The 21144-nt window shown below is 54.4% G+C and overlaps 2 protein-coding genes across 5 annotated transcripts in view; one reads left to right on the plus strand and one right to left on the minus strand.

Annotated features, from left to right (window-relative positions):
- Positions 1 to 88: 88 nt before the first annotated feature.
- On the minus strand, positions 89 to 4188 carry HRC (histidine rich calcium binding protein). Its single transcript, XM_045772246.2, has 6 exons — positions 2129 to 4188; positions 1983 to 2053; positions 1395 to 1463; positions 1090 to 1144; positions 575 to 611; positions 89 to 392 (listed from the first exon to the last, which is right to left on the minus strand). The coding sequence occupies exons 1-6, from the start codon at positions 3975 to 3977 to the stop codon at positions 356 to 358; spliced, it is 2118 nt and encodes a 705-aa protein (XP_045628202.2). The 5' UTR covers positions 3978 to 4188; the 3' UTR covers positions 89 to 355.
- Positions 4189 to 5123: 935 nt separating this feature from the next.
- TRPM4 (transient receptor potential cation channel subfamily M member 4) overlaps positions 5124 to 21144 on the plus strand; it is a 35752-nt gene continuing 19731 nt past the window's right edge. For 2 of the 4 annotated variants that reach the window (XM_045772209.2, XM_087870970.1), the window contains exons 1-12: positions 5429 to 5585; positions 5883 to 5950; positions 10248 to 10422; positions 10781 to 10961; positions 11149 to 11312; positions 11870 to 12053; positions 14314 to 14375; positions 14516 to 14707; positions 15006 to 15105; positions 17523 to 17635; positions 18002 to 18343; positions 18508 to 18642. In XM_045772209.2, coding sequence (XP_045628165.2) covers positions 5562 to 5585; positions 5883 to 5950; positions 10248 to 10422; positions 10781 to 10961; positions 11149 to 11312; positions 11870 to 12053; positions 14314 to 14375; positions 14516 to 14707; positions 15006 to 15105; positions 17523 to 17635; positions 18002 to 18343; positions 18508 to 18642 — 1740 coding nt within the window. In that variant the 5' untranslated portion in view covers positions 5429 to 5561. Of the gene's footprint in view, positions 5651 to 5882; positions 5951 to 10247; positions 10423 to 10780; positions 10962 to 11148; positions 11313 to 11869; positions 12054 to 14313; positions 14376 to 14515; positions 14708 to 15005; positions 15106 to 17522; positions 17636 to 18001; positions 18344 to 18507; positions 18643 to 21144 lie in introns of all 4 variants that reach the window. The other 2 variants (XM_087870968.1, XM_087870969.1) reach the window with 2 other exon arrangements.

The raw sequence follows: 21144 nt of genomic DNA on the forward strand, positions 1-21144 counted from the left end.
GGGGAGCCCTCGCCCGAGACTCTTGGTCGGCCTCCCTGCCCCAGGCGTCACTCAGTGATCACGGGTAAAGAGAACTGTTTCAAAAAGCTCCCGTGTTGACTGATTTATTTGTCAGGACCTTAGGAAAACCGACCTCAGGAACCCAGGAGGCCAGACCACTCCTCCCTCAGACCCATGAGCCCAAGTCCCCAGTCCCCACCCGCGCGTTCCCTGGTGCCCCGAGAATCCAGACCCCACGCCTGACAATGAGGTTTCGGGGGGCATCTTTGTTCATAATGCGATTCAATAAATATGGCTCGTGGAAAGGGGTGGGAGGGCCAGAGAGGTACGTCTGCGCGGCAGCCGCACCGCTGGGTCAGGGTTCCGCAGTTTCCAGCATGTCCGCCAGGGCTCTGGAGAGGAGGACGCAGAGGTTAGACAGCCCAAGTGTCCGAAGCTCACCCCAGGCGCTTAGAGGGACATGTTAACCTGCCCATTTGATCCACAGGGGAATGGAGTCCCAGGGTCGTCCAATCAGCGGGACTGCGCCTCTCTAAACAGGGCCCTTAAACTGCCCCCCCTTCCACACACTTACTGGTACAGGGAGGAGGAGAAATAGTCGACGTAGCTTCCTGTGGGAGAAAAGATGAGAGGCTTGAGGGGTACACCACAGTCGAAATTAGGGGGCCACTGATTCACCGAATCCGGAATCAGGACTAGCTCCGCCTCCCTTTTACCTAATTCTTTCCCTAAATTGAATTCCTTCTACTGGGACTCCTTTCAAGGCCCTGGGCCTCTCTCCTTGCTCCTGATGTTCCCATTCTCCAGAAGCCCCTTTTCTTCTAAATCTGCCTGCTTTGGCCTCGCCCGTTCGTTTCTAGACCCACCCTTCAACCTTCCACCCCTTGCCTACTAAGTAAGCCTCAGCATCTAGCCCCACCCCTCCCTCGGTCCGGGTCCCGCCCCTCCGCGCGCGCCCCACCCCACCCGTAGACTCCCAGCCTTGGCCACGCCTCCGCACCTAGCCACGCCCCCAACCTCCCGGGCCCGCCTGTCGGATTTGGCTCCGCCTCCACGGAGTGTGCCTGGCTGGGCTCCGCCCACCCTCACCTGGAGTGCAGACCGTTTCGCAGACCAGCGGGCAGAGGTAGCAGAACTGGCAGTGCTGGGGGCGGGGCCGGGGAGAGACAAGTGTAAGGCAGGGTCCGGGCTGAGCCGGGATGGGGGCGGGTGCCGGACAGGGGCCTGAGTCGGAGGTTAAGGTCAGAGGCGGGATCGAGTGTGGAATCAAGGGTGCACCAGGGATGGAGGGTTGGGTCAGTGAGGGCAGAGGCCAGGATTTGGGACTGTGGGTGCCCAGAGGGCCCCCGGCCGACCTGGGGCCTGGTGGAACCTGGGTCCGGGGAAAGTGTCACCTGGCACTGGTCGCAGTGCTCCCCCATGTTCTCCTCGTCACAGTGACAGTTCTCACATTCAGTGCATCTCTGGGAAACGGGAGGATGCTAGTTTGGGGATACCGTTTGGGAGCCGCCCGCCAGTCCTCCACCCTACCCCCTGGACATTTCCCCAACTCCCCACACTCATTACCTCCCACACTGAGCTCAGCAGCTTCTCCCTCGTCCCCCTCTTGCAAGGTGTCACCACATCCCCGTCACTGTGGGCTGGACCTGTGGGTGCTCTCTTCATGCCTTCTCCCTATTCTCCCCACAGCCTGCCAGGCCCCAGCCCCATTCCACCTGCCCCCCAACTCTGCCATAGACTCTCCCCTCCATCCCCATATCTGCAGGTACAGCTCAGGCCTCACTCCCTCCTGGACCATTGCCCCAGCCTCCTCCCCAGCTTCCTGGCCTCCAGTCTGCCCCCTACATGCCCCCCCCCCAGTCTCTTTCTTCACCTGGCACCGCCCTTGCCCCTCCTTTGCTCAGAGCTGTCCCTAGGCACCTTAGAGGCTGGGGACAAATTCCAGGGACAGCCTGGAGGATGGACCTGGGCTGGGCACTCACATTGCAGAAAGAGCAGTAGCCACACAGGGACCCAGGCTGGTAGTTCCCGTACTCCTGGACACCCTGCAGATCTGTGGGGACAGGAGAGCAGCTGTGAAGCGGGCTGACTCTACTCCTCCCTGCCCCCACCTGGCCAGGTCACTTACCCGTGTCCTTGTCCTCACCACTCTGCTCCTCACTGGAGCCACCTCCAGTCACCTCCCTCCCAGCCTGTGGGTTAGGGATGATGGTGAAGGGGAGCTCCTCTTCCTCCTCCTCTTCCCCCTCCTGGTGGTCTTGGCTCAGTGGGGCCTGAATCTCAGCCCTCCCTTCCCTCGTCTCTTCCTCCTCTTCTTCCTCCTCCTCCTGGCTCAGGCTGAGGCCGTGACCCTCCTCCTCATCTTCTTCATCCTCTTGGTCCCGGCTGCCATGGTGGGTGCCTTCTTCTCCACGTTCTGAACTTTCATCATCTTCCTCATGGGAGCTCTGGTCCTCCTCCTTTTCCTCTTCCTCCTCAGAATCCCTGTCCCTCAAATGGCTTCTATCCTTGACCCCCATGTGTTCTGGGGGCTGGGGGCTAATCTCATCTTCGATGTGGCCAATCCCTTCATCTTGGTGGCCTTGTTGCCTGTGACTGGGAGCCTGGTGGCCAAGCCTGTCAGAGATGTCCTCATCGTCATCCTTAGGGACTCCATGGTGGTGATGGCCAGGGACTGCTGATTTATAGTCATCTGGAAAGTCCTCCTCCTCAGTGCTCTTGGGGCCTGGGTGTTGGGAGCTTACAACATGGTGGCTGAACTTGACTGTGATCTCCTCTTCTTCTTCCTCCTCATCTCCAAGGCTGTGAGTATGTCTGGGAATCTGGTGCCAATGTTCGGTGGACACATCCTCATCCTCATCTTCTTCGTCTCCATGGCCTCGGTGTCCGTGACTGGGGATATGATGACGGTGTTCATCTGAGACATCTTCATCCTCTTCCTTCCCGTGGCCTCGGTGCGTGTGGGTCTGGTGTCCGTACTCAGTGGACATATCCTCTTCCTCATCTTCTCTGTGGCTGCGGTGTTCATGACTGGGGAGATGATGACCGTGTTCATCTGAGACGTCTTCATCCTCTTCTTTCCCGTGGCCTGGGTGCCTGTGGGCGTGGTGTCCATACTCAGTGGAGATGACATCATCATCATCATCACCTTCTTCTCCGTGGCCTTGGCGTCCGTGGCTGGGGACATGATGGGAATATTCATCTGAGGCTTCTTCATCCTCTTCCCTCCTGTGGCCTTGGTGCCTGTGGGCCCGGTGCCCATACTCAGTGGAGACATCATCATCATCATCATCATCATCATCATCATCATCATCACCTTCTTCTCCGTGGCCTCGGTGTCTGTGGCTGGGGACATGATGGGGATATTCATCTGAGGCATCTTCATCCTCTTCCCTCCCGTGGCCTTGGTGCCTGCGGGCCTGGTGTCCGTACTCTGTGGAGACCACCCCTTCTTCCTCATCTTCATCGTCCTCTTCTCCGTGGCCTCCATGTACGTGCCTGATGATATGGTGGTGATACTTGCTGGACTCCACTTCCTCTTCATCCTCATCCTCGTCCTGATGGCCGTGGCTTCTGTGGCTGGGGAAGTGGTGCCCGTGCTCGTCTGAATCATCCACATCTTCAGTCTCGTGGCCCCTGTGCCCATGGGCCTGCCGAGCATGGTCTGTGAAGACCTCCTCATCGGGGATATTCTCTTCTCTGGCCTCGTGGTCTTGGTACCTGTGGTCTCCGAGTCCGTGACTGTATTCCCCGGAGACATCTTCGTTCTCATCTCCATGGCCTCTGTGGCTGTGCATGGGGTGGCCAAACTCACCTGACACGTCCTCTGAGGGCCCCACAACTCCCGCATTGTTGTTCCAGTTGCTGGGGCCCGGCCCGGCCCCTCTCAGCTGCTGGGTCATGGCGGGGGGGAGGAGCAGGCTGGCCACGGCAGCCCAGAGGACAGAAGTGTGCAGCCATGGCCCACGGTGGCCCATGGGGAAGGACAGGCAGCAGAGTCTCTCCCAGGGGTGGCTCCAGCTGCCTCCGCAGCTATGTGGATGAGTGTTGGGGTCCTTGCCCCTCTTTGGGTCCTTCTGGTTCTTTCTGCCTGTGTCTTTCCTTTGCTGTGTCTCCGGGGCTGCCTCTGCCTGTCTGCCTTCCTCTGGCCCTCACTGCTGGACACCCCTCTGAGGCAGTCTCAGGAGCCCCCTCACCCCCCTCTCTGGCCCTCCCTCCCCACCTCCCAGCCAATAGGGTCTTTCTCCTCCCCTCTCTGTGGCTAAATTTACTTTCAGCCCTGAGTTATTCTGGGTCAGTCCCCGCCTGCCCCTCCCCTCCTGTTCCTCCTCCTCCCAGCTGGGGAAGGGGTAGGTGAAGGGGTCTCAACTTGGCCAGCAGTGGGGGCCAAGGACTTGACTTGGTACTGCCAACAAGTTCATGTTTGACAGCTGCAAAGATAATGGCTAGACTTTCAGTGGGCCAAGTTGGGGGGAGCCTAAGGCACCTGTGGAGGCCGGAGGGACCCGTCCGAGAGGAGAGACCCCTGCCATGGAAAGATTGGGAATTGGATTCTGGGGACTTTCTGGCCAGAATGGGAGCCTTTGCTGAGAGAGTGGATGACAATATGGAGGCCCTGGGCAGGGGCGGAAGGAACTCGCTCCAGCACACGCACCTATGACCTCCTGTCCCTGGAACTCAGAGCCAAGGGCAGGAGACCAGGCCAGGCCAGGGCTATAAATACAGCGAGGGGGGGTGGGGGGCTCAGGTTACCCAGCTAGGCTGCAGCTGTCCCTGTCAGAGCTGGCGGGAGACACGTGGCCCTGCCTGTCTGTGGGTCACTATCTCCCACTCCTCACCCTATCACTATGGCCGTGGCCCTTTGGGTCCCCAACCCTCTTTATGGGTCTCCCTCTCTCATTTCTGTCACCCACACTGTTCCCCAGCCACAGGATTCTACTATCTTCCCGTCACTCTGAGCGTCTGCTCTCCACCCAACTTTTTGTCTCTCTCTCTCTCTCTGAGTCAGTGTACCTCCCGAATCTCTGTTCACCCCTCTTCTGATTTTCTGCCCCCTACCTAAGTTTTTGTGTCCCACCCCCCGTGGATTAATGTACCCCCTCCCTATCTCTGGCATTCCATCTTGAGTCTCTGCCCCCCTCTCTCTGGATCTCTGTTTCTCTCTCTGGTCTCTGACATCCCTTTTCTGGGTTCCTGCACCCCTCTCTCTGGTTTCTTGTCCCTCTCTCAGTCTCTTGTCCATCCTTCTCTGGATCGCTGTCTCTTCTCTCTCTGGTCTCTGACACCCTTTTTCTGGGTTTCTGTCCCCCTCCCTTCTCTGGATCTCTGTCTCCCTCTCTCTGGGTCTCTGTCCCCCTCCGGGTCTCCGGGTCTCCGTCTGGCCTTCCCGTCTGGCCCTTTGCTCCGCCTCTCGCTCTACGCGTCCACAAGACTCCCCGCCCCCCCAGCCTTGCCCCGCCCCGGCTGGGAAGTGGCGGATCCGGTTTGTCCTGGGCGGGTCTGGAATCGGGGTTGGTGGAGGGAATGTAGGGAGCCGGCTTGGTTGCGGCGGCTGCGGCAGTATGGTGGGTCCGGAGAAGGAGCAGGTACCGCGGCCGGACTCCCGGGCTTGGCCTCCTGGTTCCCAGAGCGGAGGGCGCTGGAGACCCAGGTTCTTGGGTCAGACGAAGGAAGGGGTCGGGGTGGGAGGTCCCGGAGGTTGGGGGGCTCCGAACTCCTGGGTCCTTGGGGACAGATGGGAGGGGGGCTAGGGGAGTCCTGCGGCTGGCGGAGGAAGGCGCTGGGGTCCTGGACTCCTGGGTCTGGGGAAGGGTGCGGGGTGGGTGACTCCGTGTCCGATAGGACCGAGCTGGAGCCCTCCCACCCCTTGTTCCCGTCCCCAGAGCTGGATCCCCAAGATCTTCAAGAAGAAGACGTGCACGACATTCATCGTTGACCCCACAGAGGCGGGGTGAGGAGCTCGCCCCTGGAATCGACCCCGGAGCGTCCCCTGAGCGTCCCCGGCCCGCTGACCCCGCCCACCTTCGTCCCCCCCCCCCCGCCCCCCGTTCCTGTCACTGCGGACACTTCCAAGGGCGTGCCCTGGTGGCGCTCTCCCTCGGGGGAGGTTTGGGTCCGTGCAGATTCTTCCAGTTTCCCTTCGGTCAGGATCAGTGTTAAAGCCCAGGGCTTGGTTCTGTTTCTTTCCTTTCCTGTGTCTCTTCTCTGCGTCTTCTTGCCTCACTTTCTTTTTCTTTTTTGACTGTTTCATTCATTCATTCATTCCTTCATTCGTACATCCAAGAAGCCTTCATTCAGCGCTCCCGAGGGAGCATAATTATCAGGAGCACAGGCCCTGCCAGGGTTCAAATGTCACCCGGGACAGGTGCTGTGTGGCTTTGGGTAAATCATTTCACCTCTCTGGGCCTCATCTGTCACCTGGACATAAAGACCGGCCCTCCTTCCTGAGTGGGCATTTATTGTGAGGATTTAAACAAGTACCTGCTTGCGATACTTCTGGAATGGGGCCCAGCACATGGTTGGCGCTGGCAAATGCGTGCAGTCATCGCTGGAGGGTTGCGCGCAGGCCCTGTGCTTGGGCTCGGTGGCCAGGGACACGTGCATGCGTCCTGTGGGCTGTTTGCCTACCTTGAGGAGCTCCGGCCTTCAGGGACGGTCTCTCCAGTGGACTCTGGCTTTGAAGTTGTTTTTAAGACGATCTTTGGGGCCTGGGAAATGTCAACATTCGTAACTTAGTGAGTGTGTGCTGGGAACATATCTGTGCGGTAAGGCCTGCGATGATGTCTAAATAAACAGATGGGCATTATTGGGGGGGAGTGCTCTAAGCCCTTTTACTGATGGGGAGTGTGGCCAAGGCAGTTTGGGGACCTCTGGTCTGGCGGGAAAAGGACTAAGGCAGAGAGATGGGGCCTCTGAAAGACAGGCAGCCGGGCCCCTGCCAGCCTAAGGCTGGGGAGGGGACACAGGGTGTCACTGGTGGCTACTGGAGGAGGAGGGGCCAGTGAGGTGGCATTTGAAGGATGCGCTGGAGTTTGACAGTTGAGCATGGATTCAAAGGCTGAGAAGAACATGTGCAAAGCTCAAGGTGCAGGAGGCCTCCGTGGAGGAGGGTGGGGCAGACTTTGCTGGGCCTCAGGGGCCCGGACCTTGTCCCGGGGTGCTGGGGAGCAGCGGGAGGGGCAGGATCAGCTCTGGGTGTGGAAAGAGTTCCTGGGGGTTGTGTGAGGATGAACAGAAGTTCGGGAAGCCATGGAGGAGGCTGGGCTTAGGGTCTGGGTGGGAGGGGAAGAGGCCTGAGCCAGGCTACTGCTGGGGGGACACAGGATGGGGATGGGGACAGGAGCTTGGGGACTGCTGGATTTGAGGAGTAAGAGGGGAGTAGGAGGGGGGAGGATGGCTCCCGGACATCTGGTCTGGGACCTGGGGGACAGTGGGGTTGTCCCCCGAGACGGGGAATCCAGGAGGACGAGCGGGTCTGGGGAATGTTGCCAAGCTCAGCCCAGGCCTTCAAGTGTCAGGGGACTTGGAGGGAACTAGGAGTCGCTGCAGACCTGACTCTGGGACTTCTGTCCAGCGTTTGAGAAGTCTTGGTTGTAGATGGTAACTGAAACTGAGGAAGGAGGCGGAACGTCGGTGGTGGGGCGGGGGTGCATAAAGTCAGGGAGGGTGCACTGGCCTTCTTTTTTTTTTTTTCGCATGGAAGGGTATTTTTATTTTTTATTTTTAAAGATTTTATTTATTTATTTATTTATTTATTTATTTATTTATTTATTTGAGAGAGAGAGAGAGAGCGCACAAATAGGGGAAGGGGCAGAGGCAGAGGGAGAAGCAGGCTTCCCACGGAGCAGGGAGCCCAATGCGGGGCTCGATCCCAGGACCCCAGGATCATGACCCGGTTCGAAGGCAGACGCTTAACTGACTGAACCACCCAGGCGCCCCCCGGAAGAGTAGTTTTAAAAACCTGTCTCTGAATGCCTCAAAACAAACATACCACCTCACAAGTCACCACAGTCTCCAGCACATCCGCTGTTTTCCACCTGATGCTTCTTTTTATTTTTATTTTTTTAAATGTATTTATTTGAGAGAGAGCACTGGGGGTGGGGGAAGGGCAGAGGGAGAGGGAGAAGCAGGCTCCCCGCTGGGCAGGGAGCGGGGTTCAGGCTCAGTCCCAGGACTCCGAGATCATGCCCTGAGCTGAAGGCAGATGCTTAACCCACTGAGTCACCCAGGTGCTCCTCCACCTGATGCTTCTTTCCCTTTAATTATTTGCTTGGCCCCTGGGGCATCAAGTTTGAGACCCATGCACGGAAGCCATGTGGTCTGGGGCTCTGGGAACACCTCCACTCGAGGGAGGCACAGAGAAAGAGAAAAGCCACCGATGTGTCAGGGACAAGGCAGCCAGGGGAGCAGGTGTGCCCTGCCAAGGGAAAGAAAAGATTTTTTAGAATCAGTCTTTGAACTGTGACCAGTGGCATTTTGTGATAGTCACACGAGACCTGAATAGAGGCCGTTGTGTTTGGGGATATGGTTGTCATTGCTGATCTTATCGGGAACAATTTCAGCTTCAGTGAAAGGAAGGTAGGAGGTGAGAAGTGCAGAGTGGGGAGCCTGCCAATTCTGTCCACAGGAACTTTCTGCAATGGGAGAAGTGTTCTATATCCTTATCCAATATGGCGGCCACTGGCCTCATGTGGCTCCCGAGCACTTGAAATGTGACCAGAACGACCTGGGAACTGAACTTTTAATTGTATTTAATTTTAATTCACTTAAATGTAAAGAGCCACATGTGGCTGTGGTCGACTGGATTAGACAGCTTAGGTTCTGGAATATTCCATGAAGAAGTTTTGTCTACAAGGACTAGTGGGAGGTAGATGGAAGGTAATCAGGGGGTCCAGGGATGGGGCTGAGATAGGTGAAAGGATCAAGAGGGTAAACTGAGGCATTCAGACTCCTTGGAGGTGGACTCAGAAGTGAGGAGGGATGTGTCCCTCAGTGTACTCACTGGGCCAGGAGCCGGGCTGAGTGTATTCTGCTCATCCTGTGTGTGGATTGAGGGCCATTCTTTCAGTGTTTAACCAATCCATGTACCACCGGCGGTATTCTTCCGTAAAACTGGTCTTTAAGTCAAGGCTCACTCCGCTTATGTAAATTCGGGTCTCCTCCACTCTCTGAAATACCTTATGGAATCAGGGACCAAAGAGATGTAGATACATTTTCAAGTAAATTCTTCATTCCTCAAACCCATGTTGCCTGCTCTTTAAAACTCAGAGGCCCATCACTCGTCCCTTTATTTAAGGGATGCAAGGGATACTTGTAAATTTAAGGGGAAAAAAAGATTCATCTCCGATGACCACAAATGTAAAAACTTCCAGTTGCCACAAAGAGAAAGAAACAAGCCAGAAAAGACCATCACAATGAGAAGCAGATGAGGGTATTTCCCTTCTAACTGGACGTTGTTGGCAGCCCAGTTTTCTGAGCCTGAGGCCCACTTCTCTCTGTTCAAAAAGGAGGGTAGCGGGGCGCCTGGCTGGCTCAGTCGGTGTGAGCACGTGGCTTTAGATGTCTGGGCCGTGGGTTCGAGCCCCACGTTGGGTGTAGAGATTACTTAAATTAAAAAATAAAAATAAAAGTAGTGAAGGGTTAGGCCTTAAAGATAATCTAGTACCCAGCTAAGCCTCTCCGTGACAGTAATCAGGAGAACTGGAAAAGGCAAGGTTATTTAAAGCTCCGAGTGGCGCGTGGCATTGGGCTGGAGTGGCTTCTCCACCCGAGTCCGGTATGCAGCCCTCATTTCGCAAAGCACCGTGTGATTTCACTGAAGTAGGCTGTGTGACCGTTGTCTTGCTCTGAGGAGGAAATGTGGGCTCAGGGAGGTGAAGCCCAAGTCCCACAGCTGCCCCCGCCTCTGAGCCCTCTCCGAAACCTCTGGATTTTCCTTTTCGTGGAATCTCTTCTGTTTGGATTGGGGGCAGCCGGGTCGGCCCCTGATGGCTGGTGGCACTTGTGCAACTGGGGGGGGGGAATCCCTGCAGGTCGCAGTGAGGGTGGGGCCCTGTCCGCCTTCCTGCTCCAGCGTCCTTGAACCCCTGTGGCCCTTCTGCTGAGCCAGCAGCTCTGGCTGCGCTCCCAGCGAGGGGCTGTGCGGCTGCCTGGGGGTGGAGCGTGCGAAAGTGTGGGCGCTTCTACAGGATCCTTAGGGTGGGGGGACACCCCTGGGGTTCATGCTCCCCCTTCCCCGTCCTCCCCAGAGGAGACTTGTGCCAGTGCGGGCGTCCCCGGAGTGCCCACCCGTCAGTGGCTGTAGAGGATGCCTTTGGGGCAGCCGTGGTGACTGTGTGGGACAGTGACTTGCACACCACCGAGAAGCCCACCGACGCCTACGGGGACCTGGATTTCCTGGGCGCCGGCCACAAGACCAGCAATGTGAGGCCTGCATGTCTGGGCAGGGCCGGGGTCGGCGAGCGGGGCTGCATGCATCAGGGGCTCCCCAAATCAGAGTCTGGGGTGCCACAGCTGAATGCTGTCTCCCCGTTTGCCCATCCCTGTCTTCCCCTCTCCCTGAATCTCTCTCCCTCCACCCCTGTCTTTTCTAAGTCCGTCACTCTCTCTCTGGGTCTCTGTCTGTTCCCCCTGGGTTACTGTCCCCCCACCCTTCTCTATCTGGATCTCTGTTCTCTGCATCTCTGTCCCTTTCTCTGTCTCTGTCCCTTCTCTCTGGGTGTCTGTCCCCATCTCCGTCTTTGTCCCTTTCCCCGTGTCCCCTCCTCCTGTGTGTCCACAGTTCCTCCGGCTGTCTGACCGCACGGATCCAGCTACTGTTTATAATCTGGTCACGCGCACATGGGGCTTCCGGGCCCCGAACCTGGTGGTGTCAGTGTTGGGGGGGTCAGGGAGCCCCATCCTCCAGACCTGGCTGCAGGACCTGCTGCGACGCGGGCTGGTGCGGGCTGCCCAGAGCACAGGTGACTGAGGTTGGGGGACTGGCTGTGCCCCCTGAGCCTGGGCCCCTGCCCAGCTCCCGCATTTCTCTGGGATGTGGTCTCCCCCCAGCTCTGAGGGGGTTTTGGTCTCTCTCTTCTGTCTCTCTCTCTCTCTCTCTACACACCTGTGTCTCTGGACCTCAGCATCACTCTCTGTGTCTTTATGTAGGGGCCTGGATTGTCACCGGGGGGCTGCACAGGGGCATTGGCCGGCATGTGGGTGTGGCTGTGCGAGACCACCAGACGGCCAGCACTGGGGGCACCAAGGTGGTGGCCATGGGTGTGGCCCCCTGGGGCGTGGTTCGGAATAGAGAGGCCCTCACCGACCCCAAGGTGGGACCCAGAGTCTTGGAAGAGGAGGGGGCTGGGAATCCTGGGCCTGAGGGAGGAGGGGCTGGGGACCTGGATCCCTGGGTCTGGGGGAAGAGGGGCTGGGGGCCCAGACCCGTGGGTCTGGAAGAGGAGGGGCTGGGGACCCGGGGCCCTGGGTCTGGGGGAGGAGGGTTTGGGGGGCCCGGACCCCTGGGTCTGGGGGAGGAGGGGCTGGGGACCCTGACCCCTGAGTCCAGGGGAGGAGGGTTTGGGGGGCCTGGACCTCTGGGTCTGGGGGAGGAGAGTTTGGGGGGCCTGGACCCCTGGGTCTGGGGGAGGAGGGTTTGGGGGGCCTGGACCCCTGGGTCTGGGGGAGGAGGGTTTGGGGGGCCTGGACCTCTGGGTCTGGGGGAGGAGGGGCTGGGGACACTGACCCCTGAGTCGGGGGGAGGAGGGTTTGGGGGGCCTGGACCTCTGGGTCTGGGGGCCTGGACTCCTGGGTCTGGGGGAGGAGGGGCTGGTGTCTGCCCTCCTGGTCCTGATGGAAAAACACTCTGGTCTGGCCACTTGTCCCCCAGGGCTCGTTCCCTGCGAGGTACCCGTGGCGCGGCGACCGCGAGGACGGGGTCCAGTTTCCACTCGACTACAACTACTCGGCCTTCTTTCTGGTGGACGACGGCACGCATGGCCGCCTGGGCGGGGAGAACCGCTTCCGCTTGCGCTTCGAGTCGTACGTGGCGCAGCAGAAGACGGGCGTGGGAGGTGAGTGGCGCCCTGCACCCGGGACCCCCGTGCAAGGCTCAGGGGCCCCGCGGTCCGTGTGGTCGAGGTTTGGGGATTGGGGGGCGGCGGAGTTACCTCTGGTCTAGCACCTTCTCCCACTATTTGCTCTGTTCTTAAAAATCTTTGCCTCGAAATCTAAACTACACGAGAGCGGACGGCTCGGTGAAGTTTTAAGAAACTGATCCCGCGTGTGCAACCAGCTCCTAAATCAAGAAACCCGTCACCGGCCCCCAGAAGCCTTTTCCTTCCCGCAGCCGAGGGTCACCCCGGTCCTGCCTGTAGCGCGGGGACAGGCTCTGACGGCGCCTCGTGTGAACGGAATCCTCCACCATCTGCGCGTTCTTGAGTCTGGCTGTTGTAGTGACAGTATTTCCGTGAGATTTATCCGTATCATTGCACAAGTTGTGGTCTGTAGATAACCCATGGGTCAAAAAGGGGGGGGGGGGAGCCAGAAAATATTTTGAACTGGATGGTGAGAAATACATGACCTACGAGCACTTTGGGGGTGCAGCCGCAGCGGTATCTAGAGGGAAATTTGTAGATTTAAGTGCATATATCAAAAAGAGGAAGAAAGGCTGAAAGTCAATGATGTAAGCCACCAATTAAAAAAATAAATAAATATAAATAAGCCAGACCAGAGGGGCCCCTGGCTGGCTCAGTCAGTAGACCACGTGACTCTTGATCTCGGGCTTGTGAGTTCAAGTCCCACATCAGGTGTAGAGATTACTTAAAAAAATAAAATCTTAAAAAGAAAAGAAAGAGGGGCGCCTGGATGGCTCAGTTGGTTAAGCGTCTGCCTTGGGCTCAGGTCATGATCTCAGGGTCCTGGGGTTGAACCCCACGCCGTTGTTGGGCTCCATGCTCGGTGGGGAGCCTGCTTCTCCCTCTTCCTCTGCCCCTCCCCCGCTTGTGCTCTGTCTCTCTCTCTCAAATAAATAAATTAAAAAAATAAAGAAAAGGAAAACACCCCCAAACTCCTATGCCCCCCTTTCCCCAAGCTGCATTGAATTTATATGTCACTTTCTGATAGGTCAATGTGGTATTTGTTTTTCCGTTTATTCAAGTCTGGTCCTTAAAGTTTGTCACTTTTCTCATAAAAATCTCATACCTTTCTGGATGAATTAATTCCCAGGTATTTTATCATTTTTATGAAAACATGGATAAGAGACATTACTAGGTTGGAGAAAAGTTTTTGATTTCTGTATATTTTTTTGGTATCAGTCCTCTTACCAAATTCTCTTATTAATATTTATCTATTTTGAGTGGAGTCTCTCCAGTTTTCTGAGAATCTAAGCCACGTTTTCTTCTAATAGATACCTTTGTCTCTTCCAGCTCAAAAAAAAAAAAATACTAGTTTGCCTTCCAGTTTTACTTTCTTGCATCATTATATTAGCTCGAAACTCCTGGATGAGTGTGAATAGAAGTAACGTTGTCTTGTTTGTTATTTTACTGGGAATAGAATTAGTAGAAAACTATCTTACATGATTTTGCTGTTAGGCTTTGGAAATGTCTTTATTGTATTTAGATAGTTTCTTTCTTTCTTTCTTTCTTTCTTTCTTTCTTTCTTTCTTTCTTTCTTTCTTTCTTCTAAAGATTTTATTTATTTGTTTTTGAGAGACGGGGGAGACAGCAGGAGCAGGGAGAGGGGCGAGGGGCAGAGGGAGAAGCAGGCTCCCCGCTGAGCAGGGCGCCCGATGCGGGGCTCAATCCCAGGACCCTGAGATCATGACCTGAGCCAAAGGCAGATGCTTAACTGACTAAGCCACGCAGGCGCCCTCTTTCATTGATTTTATTTTTAAGTAATCTCTATACCCAACGTGGGGCGCAAACTCACACCCCGATCCAGAGTCATGCGCTCTACCCACTGCGCCAGCCAGGCACCCCTAGATATTCCTTTCGAGTCCTTATTTCCTTCATTTCTGCTTAAACTTCCATCCTTTTCTGGCTCCTGAACTGTAACCAATTACAGGAGTGACTCGTGCCCTAAATACCTGCCTCATTTGGGAGCCTGGGGGTCCAGGCCCCCAGCCCCTTCCTCCCCTCGGAAGTCAAGTATTACTGTCTTCAAAATCTGGTGCTTCCTAACCTTCTCAAAACTATGACAATTCCCAGGAGCCTCAGGACACAGGATTAGGCAGAAGTCAAGCTTGTCCCAGGGACTCATGGGAAATGTGGTTCTTTGCCATCCCTGGCAAAGGCTGATAGGAGGTGACCAAGCCCCTTGCTCTCTTCTCCTCAGGGACTGGAATCGACATCCCTGTCCTCCTCCTCTTGATTGATGGAGATGAGAAGATGTTGAAGGTAGAGGGTCTAAGTGGGGAGGTGGCTGGGGGCCCTGACTCCTGGCTCCTGAGTCTCAGGGGAGGAGAGGGCTGGGGATCCGGACTCTGGGTGGGATGATCCCTGCCTTCCCTCATCTGACTGTCCCCTTTATCCTGTAGCGGATAGAGAATGCCACCCAGGCTCAGCTCCCCTGCCTCCTGGTGGCCGGGTCTGGGGGAGCCGCAGACTGCCTGGCAGAGATCCTGGAAGACACCCTGGCTCCAGGGAGAGGGGGGAGCAGGCGAGGCGAAGCCCGGGATCGGATTAAGCGTTTCTTCCCCAAAGGGGACCCTGAGGTCCTGCAGGCCCAGGTATGACATTGGGGGCCCAACTCTGAATCCTGAGATGGGAGGGAGCTGGAGACCCGGGTCGCTGGGTCTTGAGAGACGAGGGTGCTGAGGACTTGGAGTCCTGGATATCAGGGAAGAGGAGAATGGAAGCCCAGACTCATGGATTTGAGGCAGGAGAGGCCTGGGGGCCCAGACTCCTAGGTTCTGGGAGTAGAGGGTGCTGGCCACGTAGACTACTAGGTCCTGGCGGGAATGGTCTCCTGTGACTCTATGGACAGAGCACAGGTGGCCGGGGATTGGGGAATGCGGTTTTCTGCAGGTGGAGAGGATCATGACCCGGAAGGAGTTGCTGACAGTCTATTCATCTGAGGATGGCCCTGAGGAATTTGAGACCATTGTTTTGAAGGCCCTTGTCAAGGGTAAGCCCTGGGCCCCCAAATTCTCCTCCCCTCTCAGCTCAACTTTGGACACCTTTCCTGGTCTGGGCACTTTATCCATCCTCTCTAATCTAAAGTTGGGCTCCTTTTTATCTCTTTCCATTTTCTTATTCCCCTTGGCAGAGTTTCTTGGGGCTTTGCATGGTGCTGTTTGGACAGTTTTCCCAAGATCCTTTCATTATGTTCCAACATTGTTTTCTTTCTGTTGGACTCATGCATCCACCCATCTGTACATTGATCTTTCCATCTACCCACCATTCCATTCATCCTTCATTCTTCCATTCATCCAATCATCATCCACCTTGCCTTCTACCCATCCTTCTACCTGTCCATCCACATATGCATTGACAGTTCCATCCACTCATTCTTCCATCCTTCCATCTTTGATCCATCCATCCATCCATCCATCCTTCCATCCTTCCATCTTTGATCCATCCATCCATCCATCCTTCCATCCTTCCATCTTTGATCCATCCATCCATCCATCCATCCTTCCATCTTTGATCCATCCATCCATCCTTCCATCTTTGATCCATCCATCCATCCTTCCATCTATCCACCCACTCGCCCTTTCTTCCTTTCCTACGTGGCTCCAGTATGTTTTAAGCACTGAGGGGCAGGGGAGTCAGAGATGAACCAGAGCACTGTCTCCCATTGAGGAACTCCTGATATTTTACTACAGGAATAGATGATGAAAACCAAGGTAGGGATCCGAATGGCCACCTGGTAGAGGCTGGGGATGGGGATCATTTATTCATTCAACAAACATCATCCTTGGCTCCAGAAACTAAAGCAGACCCTTTTTTTTTTTAAAGATTTTATTTATTTATTTGACAGAGAGAGACAGCGAGAGAGGGAACACAAGCAAGGGGAGTGTGAGAGGGAGAAGCAGTCTTCCTGCCGAGCAGGGAGCCGATACAGGCCTCGAACCCAGGACCCTGGGATCATGACCTGAGCTGAAGGCAGACACTTAAGGTTGAGCCACCCAGGCACCCCAGCAGACCCATTTCTTGCTCTGAAGGAGCCCAGATCCTACCAGAGTTTTTTGTTTTTTGTTTTATAAGATTTTATTTTATTTATTTGACAGAGACAGCCAGCGAGAGAGGGAACACAAGCAGGGGGAGTGGGAGAGGAAGAAGCAGGCTCCTAGCAGAGGAGCCTGATGTGGGGCTCGATCCCAGAACGCTGGGATCATGCCCTGAGCCAAAGGCAGACGCCTAACAACTGTGCCACCCAGGCGCCCCCTTACCAGAGTTTTTTTGGATACAACCTTAAGTGCAACTGAAGACCAAAGCGTGGAGGGGGAAACTGCTGTCAGTAAAGAGACAAGGATTTGGTGCTATTTAAATGGGTCTTGAAGAGCTAGTAGAATCTGGACTTAGTGAGCTGGGGAGGTAGGATAAATAAATGGTAAGGAGGATTCCTGGAACTCTGTGGGGGTGAGGATGGGGAGGGTCATTCTTTGGTGTCAGAAGTTTTACAGGGAAAACACCCACTTAGGTAAAAACTCCCAAGAGGCATAGTGTCAATTTATAATTCGTTCTCAGCCCCAGGTCCCCACCCCAATTATATCCATCATGTTCTGTGGTGTGGCGGAAAGAGCAGTTACTTTTGACTTTGGAGTCAGATGAAGCTGAATTGGAATACCAGTCTGGCCCCTCCCCCCCGTGTGACCTTGAGAAAGAGACTTTCCCCCACTCTGAGCCTTCGTTTCTTTCTCTGAGAAGTGGAGATAATGTCTTACAGGAGTGTTGGGAGTCTCAGGGACAGCTCATGAACAGTGCCTGGTCTCCAGGGATGGGCCAATATATGGGAGCTCTTTTTTTTTTTTTTTTTTTTTTTAATTAAGAAGGCTCCCCAGCGTGGAGCCCAACACAGGACCTGAACTCATGACCCTGAGATCATGACATAAGCTGAGATCAAGAGTCAGACATTTAACCAGCTGAGCCACTCAGGCGTGCCCAGGGAGCTCTTCTTTGTTTTTTTTTTTTTTTGTTGTTGTTGCTTTGTTTTGTTTTTAAAGATTGTATTTATTTATTTGACAGAGATAGAGACAGCCAGCAAGAGAGGGAACACAAGCAGGGGGAGTGGGAGAGGAAGAAGCAGGCTCCTAGCAGAAAAGCCCGATGTGGGGCTCGATCCCAGAACACCAGGATCACGCCCTGAGCTGAAGGCAGACGCTTAATGACTGTGCCACCCAGGCGCCCCCCGATTTTAACGACCTTATGCTCTCAATAGCCTGACTTCTTACAGCCCCCAGACGCTACCCAGCAACACCCCCTTTATATGGGGTTTAAGTATCACGTATCTCCCATGGAAGCAAAACAGACATTCATCTGAAGTTCCCACCCCCACCCCCGCCCCCGATTTCTCGCCCCCTTTCCCTCTCGCTCTTTCAGCTTGTGGGAGCTCGGAAGCTTCAGCTTACCTGGACGAGTTGCGTTTGGCTGTGGCTTGGAACCGCGTGGACATTGCGCAGAGTGAACTCTTCCGGGGGGACATTGAATGGCGGGTGAGGGGGCAGGGCCGGGGTCTGTGGATCCTGACAAGGGGGATGCACTGTCCTTCCCGCCTGACTTCTTCCACGTCTGGCTTGGTTTGCCATTGTGGCCTGTCCAGCATTCTCTTATTTGTCCATCTGTTCCCATCTCGTTTCCCTTCTCCCCATCCATCCATCCATCCATCCATCCATTCATCCATCCATCCATCGTCCATCTATCCATCCATCCATCCATCCATCCATCCATCCATCCATCCATCCATCTGTCTACCCACCCATCCGTCACTCGTAGCTCTGTACCCCATCTCTTGTCCTTATCATCTGACCTCACCTGGTCTGTGTTCTCCTCTCTTACCCCGCCCATCGCACCCCTGCCAGTCCGTCCACCTGGAAGCCTCCCTCATGGACGCCCTCCTGAATGACCGGCCCGAGTTCGTGCGCCTGCTTATCTCCCATGGCCTCAGCGTGGGCCACTTCCTGACCCCGACGCGCCTGACCCAGCTTTACAGCGCAGCGCCCTCCAACTCGCTCATCCGCAGCCTCTTGGACCAGGCGTCCCACGGCGCAGGCACCAAAAGCCCAGGCCCTAAGTCATCTGCAGAGCCCCGACCCCCTGACGTGGGGCAGGTGCTGCGGATGCTGCTGGGGGAGACTTGCGCGCCGCGGTACAGCTCCGGGGGCGCCGGGGATCCCCACCAGGGACAAGGCTGCTGGGAGAGCGTAAGGACTGGGCCCGCGAGCCTGGGAGTGGGGGCTGGGGGGAAAGCCCTGAAGGATCTGGGGGGCGGCCCGGGAAGGGGGTGTGCGCCTGGACGGGGGTGGAGCTGGTGGCTGGGGCGGAGTCGGGTAGCGGCCAGTCCTCACCGCGCCGCCCTCGCCTGCAGGTGGGTCTGCTGTCCGACAGGGCGCACTCCGATCTCCTGCTGGACGCCATCCTCGGGCAGGCCCCCTGGAGCGACCTGCTCCTCTGGGCGCTGCTGCTGAACAGGGCTCAGATGGCCGTGTACTTCTGGGAGATGGTGAGCGCTGATTTGACCTCTGATTCTACTTTTTCTATATCCCTGTCCTTTATCCCTACTGGACCCCAGCGCCTGCGCAGTAAGAGTCCCTGATCTCTGACGTCACTCCGACCCCCAGCCCGGCCTGCGTTCCTGACCTGTGTCTCCTGACCTGTGCTGCTTCTCCTTCCCACCCCCCAATATCATGCCGTTCTCGTAACTTGTGTTTTCCGTTAGCCATGTATATGGTGTATTTTCCCTTGTTCATACGTGAGAATCCGTCTTATTCTTTCGGAATGGTTACCTGTATGAGGAAGTTGGCCGTAATCCGGTAGCTGATGGGGAGTCATTTAAACGTAGTTACACTTGTACACTGGAGGCAAGGACACCGGCCAAGAAGGTAGATCTGGAGGCTTCCAGGCAGCCAAGATGGGGGCCTGGACTAAAACAGGTGGGATGGAGGTGTTGGGACACATTTGGGAAGTTTGAGAAGAAAAAAAGTCATAGGATTTGAATAGGATCTAAGATAGAACCTATTTTTATGCCATAGAACTATCTAGACAGGGGGGCGCGTGGGTGGCTCAGTGGGTTAAGCGTCAGCGTTTGGCTCAGGACACGATCCCAGCGTCCTAGAATCCAGCTGGTATCAGGTTCCCTGCTCAGCAGGGAGTCTGCCTCTCCCTTCCCCTGCTCTTGCGCGCTCTCTCTCTCCCTCTCAAACAAATAAAGAAAATCTTAAAAAAAAAAAGAAAAAAAGAAAAGAAAGAAATATCTTGACAGGACTTCTTCAGCGTTGGGTGGTTTTTTAGCCCCTCAAATCATGGGTTAAATATAGATTATTTTTATTGAGATAAAATTCATATAACAGAAAATTCACCATTTAAATCACTTAAAATTGTACGATGTAGCCTTTAGCACTCTCGCAGTGTTGTGCAATCTCTGTCGAGTTCCAGAACGTTTGCATCATCCCAGAAGGAGACCTCGTACCCATTTAGCACTCAGTCCCCATTCCCTCCTCCCCCAGCCCCTGGCAGTGACTAATCTGCTCCCCGTCCCCGTGGACTTGCCTATTCTGGATGTTTCATAGAAATGAATCGCCTCATATGTGGCCCTCTGCACTTGATTTCTTCTGCTTAGCATAGTGTTTTCGTGGGTCACCCAAGTTGTGGCGCGTGTCTGTGCTTCATCCCATTTTGTTACTGGGTGATGTTCCGTTGTGTCGATACGCTACGTTTTGTTTATCCATTCATCTCTTGATGGTCCCATGGGTTGTTTTGACTTTTTGGCTATTGTGAATAATAGTGCTACGAACATTGGTGTGCAAATATCTGTTCGAGTCCCTGCTTTCAATTGTTTTGAGTACATATCGAGCAGTGGAATTGCTGGATCGTATAACAATCTTAGGTTTAAGTTGAGGAACTGCCGTTCTGTTTTCCACGGTGGATGCACCATTTTCTCCACATCTCCAGCAACACTTGTTATTTTCTGTTTGTTTTTATAATTGCCATCCTAATGTGGTTTTGATTTGTGTTTCCTTCACGATTGGTGACAGGGAGTTCCCTCTCATGTCCTTATTGACCATCTGTATATCTTTTGAGAAATGTCTGTTTAGGTCCTTTGCCCCCCCCCCCCCCCGCTTTTTTTTTTTTTTTTTTTTGAGAGAGTGAGTAAGTGAGTGGGGAAGAGCAGAGGGAGAGGGAGAGAGAAAATCTTAAGCAGGCTCCACGCCCAGCATGGAGCCCAACACGGGGCTCGATCTCATGACCCTGAGATCATGACCTGAGCTGAAGTCGAGAGACAGATGCTTAACCAACTGAGCCACCTAGGTGCCCCTCTTTGCCGATTTTTAAAATTGGTTTGTCTTTTTTTTTTTTTTTTTTTTTGTGGTTGAATTGTATAAATTCTTGATATGCTCTGGATAGCAATCCCTTATGAGGTATATGATTTGCAGATCTTTTCTCCCTTGCTGTGGGTTGTCTTTTCACTCCGTTCATAGTGCCCTTTGATTCACAAAAGTTTTAAATTTTGGTCAAGTCCAGTTTGTCTGTGTTTTTCTTTGTTTTTGCTTTTGGTGTCATGTCTAAGTAACCATCACAAAATCCAAGGTCGTCAAGTTTTATTCCTATGTTATCTTCTGAGGGTTTTATAGTTTTATAATTGTATATATTATAGTTATTTAATCCTACATGTTAATCTTATTGAGATTCCTTGTGCATGATGAGTAACTTCTCTTTTGCTGGTTTCAAGAGTCTCTCTTTTTGGCTTTCGACAACTTGATTATAATGTTTTTCAATGTGAATCTCTTTGAATTCATCTTGCTTCAATTTCTTTGCTGTTGGATATGCAGATTCATGTCTTTCATCAAAATTTGGCACGTTTTAGTCCCCTAAATCCGAAATATCTTTATATGTATCTTGAAATATTCTTTAAATCTTGACATATCCTTTTCTAGCACTTTCTCAGTGTCCTCTTCCTTTGGGGCTCCCATCGTGCATATATTGGTATGGTTGATGGTGCCCCACA

The sequence above is a fragment of the Ursus americanus genome, chromosome 21 (assembly GCF_024610735.1).
Source record: "Ursus americanus isolate L20-20 chromosome 21, mUrsAme1.1.p, whole genome shotgun sequence".
Lineage (NCBI taxonomy): Eukaryota > Metazoa > Chordata > Mammalia > Carnivora > Ursidae > Ursus > Ursus americanus.

Excerpts from the sequence above, each read along its gene's own strand:
- HRC (XM_045772246.2), bottom strand. The coding sequence starts at position 3,977 with ATGGGCCACCGTGGGCCATGGCTGCACACTTCTGTCCTCTGGGCTGCC. Across the intron at positions 2,054-2,128 it reads TGGTGAGGACAAGGACACGG|ATCTGCAGGGTGTCCAGGAG; the intron begins GTAAGTGACCTG and ends CTGTCCCCACAG. Across the intron at positions 393-574 it reads TTCTCCTCCTCCCTGTACCA|AGCCCTGGCGGACATGCTGG; the intron begins GTAAGTGTGTGG and ends CCTCCTCTCCAG.